Genomic DNA, 6,339 nt, shown 5'->3' with positions numbered 1-6,339 from the left:
ACGGCGTGCCTCATAATCATATCGTGGTTTTGGCACGTAAAACCCCATAATTTAATTTAATTTTTTTTGTGACTCAATATCAGAGGCAGATTTATAACCAGAAATACTGATGCATAATCACATAAAAAGCAGCACAAGTGCAAGTTCAGGTTTCGTTTTCAAAAACAATGCTGACAGACCTCCAGCAGAAGTCTTTGGCACAGACATGGCGGAATTTTTTGGCAAAATGAGGCTTTTGCAGCAGTTCGGCACAAATGTAGCAGCAATTGTAAATGTAACTGCACTCTAGTAAAAAGCCAGGAAAATGAATCATTGCACTGTTAAATCAGTTTCCATCACTGTAGTACCAGCAGTTGCAGTGCTCTTGAACAAAAGCTAAAGAAAAATGAAGTCGGACCAGGTCGCAGCTGCAATCTTTTATTTCATAAATAACGGCTTAATAAAAAACGCTTTTTTTTTTATTCAATGAAGGGAGCAGAGTGAGAGGAGAGTGAAGGAGAAATAGAGAGTGAGAGCGAAAGAGAGAAGAGTAGGGGCTTAAAATGATGCCTATATATGTTGTGCCATGGGTTGTTGTAAATCATAAATGTATATAACATGGGTAGTCCCCGTACTGGGGTGGAATGAGTCCCACTGCTGAGTTGCAGGGCAAAGGGGTAGGAAGGGAAGGCAGAGGGCGCCTACTATCGGACCAGCCTGAGGCACTTCTTGAGATTGTCGATGGTCACCTGTTGCTGTTGGCGCTCCTCGTCCAAACATTTCTTGCTCTGGTACAGCTCCTGCAGCAACCATTGGCAATGATAAATGACAGCAACAGCGCTTGCACCAGCATGCCACATAATGATGCCTACTTTAAAAATTTCAGGGAATAAAAATTTAGTTCAGAAAAATTATGTTGCCAAGATGGTATTAGTCGGTATGTGTCCGCAGTAGTAGCCAGAAGCTTTGCACCTGGGTAGAGATACTACACAGCCTAAGGAAAAATTGTCTACTTTTCAGAAAAACTTAATGGCTTGTTACGGTCTTAGAAATTCTTTCTTATGGATTGGACACACATGCTGTGCACTTCAATGTATGTTGCACACACACAAGCAAGGTCAAAGTGTTCACAACACTCATTTCAGTTTGTAGTCTGTCAGTGTGCATTCCCCATGTTACGGGTAGACACTGTAATGTGGCTTGTTTGACTCATCAACAATTCAATAGAAATTTTAGGTTAGCCAAGGGATGCCCGGAACATACGAAACTTGAATAAAAGGAATACAAGTTGAATGAAGTGAAGGACAGTCTCTGTCCAGCAGCAACATAATAGTGAGAGGACTTATCCTTGTCAACGCCATTAAGGTTCAATCACACCAGCGACCATTTGTGACTGGCAATCAAACAGCGACTAAAGGCGACCGATGCTCACACCAGCGAGTGTGACCGGCCAGTTGCTGTGTGCTCACAATTGCATCGCCACGTAAAATAAGTACTATCAGCATATACAGACATCCTGTTCTTGTGCGTCTGATTGGTTCAGCAGTTTTGTGATCGCGGTTGCACAACTGAAAAATCAAGCAGCGTGCGACTGGCTCAAAATGGTCGCTTTTCTCAAAAAGTGACCATTTGCGACAACTGGTCGCCTTGGGACCAACTTGGTCGCACAACTGCTGTCAGTCGCCAGTGTGAAGGAGTGTTTACAAGACAAGTCTTTTTGTTGAAATGATGGTGACTGACCGTCCCCCCTCCCCCCCCCCCCTCCTCTGTTTCTTAATTTTTGTCAATTTCAGTGCAAAGGAGGTCATTTAAATCTGTTTAGCCTGTTTAAATATTGGTTAAAAAATGCATATGTGCGAGTTGCATATGCGTTCAGCCACCCCGAAAGCCATGTCCAGCCACGGTCCTGCTAGAAAAGCAGACGTGCGCCAACCTACCCCCTACTCCCTTCTTACTTCTATATGGGCCACACTCAAGAAATTCAAAGCCAAATTGAAGAAGAAAATGTGGCCCTAACATAAACATGTAGAGTATAATATTTTAATGTTTCTTGCTGTTGGCAGCACTGGTGCAATAAAATTTTGCTTTCCAGCATTTCCAGTCATTACAACCTCGCCGGAGGTCGGGGAGGAAGTCGCAATCGCCTTGGTGTACGCCTCCTTCGCAGCCAAATTCATAGTCAGCGACTAAAAGACAGCTATACGAAATTTCGCGAAAGGGCGCATTTCGCTTGAAGCCCTCAAAATTCTGGCCAGGGTACCCGAAACCCGGCGCAGATGGACGCAACTCGTTTGGGCACCGGCGCACTCCCGTCTTTTGGGAAATGAAGCTGCTCACAGTGCGGCCCGAGAACTGGCCATCCGCGGCCACACTACAACCTTTTGCGATGAGCAGTTCGAATCCCTCCGCCGTTCAGGCAGGGGGCATTATTACCCTACCGCTCACAAAAACTTGGATAAAAAGCAATCAGTTACCTGGCGCCTTTTACAGACGTACACTTTCCCAAACCCAGTGACGTACAGTCACCTCTATCCCGGGCTATATACAGCAGATTGTAAGTTATGCGCAGGTAGAGCCGATCTTCACATCATGTGGGCGTGTCCCCTGATAAGGACCAGAAAATGCACTAGCTTATTACCTGCCCTTCCCATAACTACCCTAGAGCAGTGGGAGACGGCACTGCTCAACTCAGGCTCGGATCTCCAACTCCGGATCGTCCAGATGGCCGAAGACACTGCCAAAGCGCAAGGCCTGGCTGCCACCTGAGGAGGAAGAGGACAAGCCCTCCCACTCCCCTCCTCCTTAAATTCCATCTCGGACAAAATAAAGTTTATACTACAGCTACTTCCACCAAAACTTTTTTTTTTTACTACCCCGATTAGTATTTGGATACTTTTGCAATCCCTCTGTGCTTTTAAATAAGCCTGCAACCGTATCAAAGTTCCAATAAAGCAAGCTTAGCCCCAATAACAGCACTGAATAGAGCATGAGCAATCATGTTACTGTCCAACATCATGAAAAGAAAGGGGCAACCAATTGTCGACGTTAAGGAACACAAAGTTGACATACGTGGTGGTTCAAATGATTCAATTATTAAATGCTGAACGATATCAAGAAGAATGAAAAATCCGATCGTTATAACCGATCATCGCTATTTGTAACCTGCTGTTAAAAAAAAAAAACGAATATATTTGTGTAGTCCCGAAACAAAATTTGCCACTTGTGATAAAAAATTGACGTTCTACAGAATAGGCTGTGACAAAAACCTGTTTATTTATACCTCTAAATAGCATCCTAATCGTTAGGCACGCTGAAATAGAAATCTGCGCTTGCTTTTGCAGAAGTTTCGTATTCAGAACCACTGTGTGCATCGCGTCCAGCTGCTGCGCGAACACTGGCGGCTATAATTTAGCGTGCATGAAATCAATGTGCGACTAGATCGACGACATTGCACTTTGGTTGAACATCGGGGTCGGTGTCAATCTCGTTGTCACTGCCACTACTGTCGTCACATCTGTCGCACAACACCGCCGTTTGTCGGGACAACGATCGCGCTGACAGAGATCTCTTCTCAGTACGAGGCAGTACTAACTGCACTTAAACTCCTCCATCGAAGCACCGCCTATATCATCGTCAGTAGCGACGTGCTCCCAGAGGTCGGTAATGTCAGCTGTTTCCACTGTGTTAGTTTCTCCCATGAGGGTTTCGTCGTGGCGCACAAAGCCCGCTTTTTCCCCCACTGCTTCTAGCCTTCATGATCATGGCGCTCCCGGTTTTCATAATCGTCGATATCGACTGTGCGAGCTCGGACTTCTTAGTCTTGCAAAATGCTTTGTCTCGAAAGAGACAGCTATGCGCTTTGTCGGCGCACCTCCCATTCCTTCCGCGGCGAATTTCCGCGCTCGCTGAGACAGGGACATTGTAAAGGCAGCGTAGGCCGCGCAGGCGCTGCTCGCCGTATCGCTTTCTACCCCCCCTCCTCACAACCACAGGTGATGTGGACGCGAAGCAGCTGGTGCCATCTTGTGCACACTGCGCCAACTTGCGATGCTCTCCGTGACTTTCGTTCGCAATCGGCGCGCGGGCGGGATGCGCTACACGGTAATGGCGGCAGATACGAACTCGCGTAGGCAAACTGTCGCCCCGTCTCGATTAAGGGCAACTTAGGAACGCAAATTTCACTATTATTCTGCATGAAAAACGCTGCCCAGAAGCAAAATTTCGATCGTTGTATCCGATATGCGGTGAATAATATATTGTTATATATGTTTATTTTTCCTCATAGCCCTAATGCCTAAGTTGATACTCTTAGGTCGACTCATCGTTATATGTGGTATAGTTATAAGTGGACTGCACTGTATATCTCTATTTTGTCACTTTATCATGTTCATTATTCACTCATTTTGTGCCTTATTCATATCATATTTCATGCGCAATTGTATCGACCTTGTCTTCTTCAACATAGACACTTGATTGAACTCTCCCTCCCCCCCAAGAGGCCAGGTAGGCCAATCCCAGAGATCATGCCGTTTACGGTACAATGTCGTAACTTTTCGACTATACTGGGGCTAATTACACCTGTACTGTTAATTTTATCTGCTCTATGACTACAGTTAAACCTGCTTATAACGAACCTCCATATAACGAATTCCTGGATATAACGAAGTTTTTCTATTCCCCGCCGTTACTCCATAGAAGCACATGTATTTGAGACCTCTTCTTAACGAAGTGGCAGCGGGAGACCCGCTCGAAATAACGAATTTTCCCCGCAGGCAACCCAGAGAATTCGCCCATAATTGTCATTTTTGCGCGAGCAGCAACCTGAAGCACCTTCTCCGGCGCGACGGAATGCAAAGCGGCGGCGGCGCGTTTGGCGCGCTCGAATTGACAGCGACTGCGAGGTGAGAGCGAGCGCATGTGTGCGTGCATGCGAGCGTGCGCGAGGCGGGCCTGCATCCCTCGACCCGGCTATATTGCCACCGCGGGCGTGACCTTTCCCCCTGCCTTCATTCAAACCTGATCCCGCCGCTTGCTGCAGCTGGCCTAGCCCGCCAAGCCGGCACTCTCCTTTTCCAGTTGATGTTGCCGAAGAAAAAAAAAGTTCTTTTTTTTTCAACGCGCTGGCAGCGCTACTCTTTGCTTACTGCGCAAGTCTCTGTGCTTTACTTCACTAACCTGACACTATATAAGGGCTGTTTATAGTCCGCCGTAACGCGAGCGCGCACGCACGCTACGTCAGCACCGGCGCAGCCAATGTAACCTGCGGTTTCCAACGCGCCCCTACGAGCCCGGCGCTGAATTGGCTCCTGACCCATTCACGCGTTGGTCGCGCTGACCCACAATGCCATTTCGCGCGAAGAAATAAAGGCGCCCATGCCACTTCGCCGACGGTCGCAGACAGCCATTCAAAGCGGCGCGCGGGCTTGGGATCGTTCTGCGCATGCTCTGAAGATAACAGCCGACGGCGCGCGCGCCTGGCGCAGCGCAACCAGCGTAACGTGACTGGCCGCAAACGACGCTGGCCCGCGCGCCGATGACGTCGGACTATAAACGGGCCTTATACGACGCCATTGGTAAGCGGTAGAAATCGAGTAAATACGGTAAGCGTTTGTTTTTCAAATTTTTGTGCTGAACCTGCGTATAACGAAATCCTCTTTATAACGAAGTTTTTTGGGAATTTGTCAATTTCGTTATATCCAGGTTTAACTGTAATTCTTGCTTGTCTCGTTGTCAACATTTTTAGATCTTTTACGACTCGCACACGAAAGGGCAGTTGTTTTTCCGGAAGTGGTTACAAGATACCCAGATATGCCAAACCCATGTGAAGTCGGCAAAGACCTTGTCTTTAAAAAAAAATGTGGCAGGCGACCGCAATGAAGCCTCTTGGAATTGCTGCAACACCATGGAAAGAAGCAAGAGCCAGACTTACTGCCATTCGAATACGCAGCCGCTGGGCTTCCTCTTGGAGCTGCTGCTGCTCAGCACGTAACTGCCGCTCCCTCTCAGTGAGTAGCACCCGTTCCATGTGGCGCTCTGTGTTAGGGACCACAGAGAAAATTACTAATTGCCACCAGTGAATTCACATAAGAAATGTTATGAAAAAAAAAAAAAGTGACCATAGAAGATAATCAGAGCACACATTAGAATCATGGTGAGACTATTGCAGAGAAATGAGTTGTCTATTACAATACATGCCATGCCATGTAGCTTGTGTTTGAAGTTCCAAACATAAAAGGAAATGGGAAAAGAACTGAACATAGCGAAAGAAACAAGGCAAATATTTCATACTGGCAGCTCAGTCACAATTAGCAGAAGCTGTGCCAGCCTGATGTAGCATCACAAACCAGGCAACTTTAGCTG

General features: G+C 46.9%; 1 protein-coding gene across 3 annotated transcripts in view; it reads right to left on the bottom strand.

Annotated features, from left to right (window-relative positions):
- Window positions 1-401: 401 nt before the first annotated feature.
- Window positions 402-6,339, bottom strand: part of LOC119433248 (genetic suppressor element 1) — a 174,613-nt gene continuing 168,675 nt past the window's right edge. For all 3 annotated transcript variants that reach the window (XM_049671327.1, XM_037700395.2, XM_049671336.1), the window contains 2 exons: window positions 5,909-6,012; window positions 402-779 (listed from right to left, as the gene is read on the bottom strand). In XM_049671327.1, the coding sequence (XP_049527284.1) occupies window positions 684-779; window positions 5,909-6,012 (200 nt within the window). In that variant the 3' untranslated portion in view covers window positions 402-683. The remainder of the gene's footprint in view (window positions 780-5,908; window positions 6,013-6,339) is intronic.

The sequence above is a fragment of the Dermacentor silvarum genome, chromosome 1 (genome assembly GCF_013339745.2).
Source record: "Dermacentor silvarum isolate Dsil-2018 chromosome 1, BIME_Dsil_1.4, whole genome shotgun sequence".
NCBI lineage: Eukaryota > Metazoa > Arthropoda > Arachnida > Ixodida > Ixodidae > Dermacentor > Dermacentor silvarum.
This window is presented reverse-complemented; position numbering and strand designations above follow the sequence as displayed.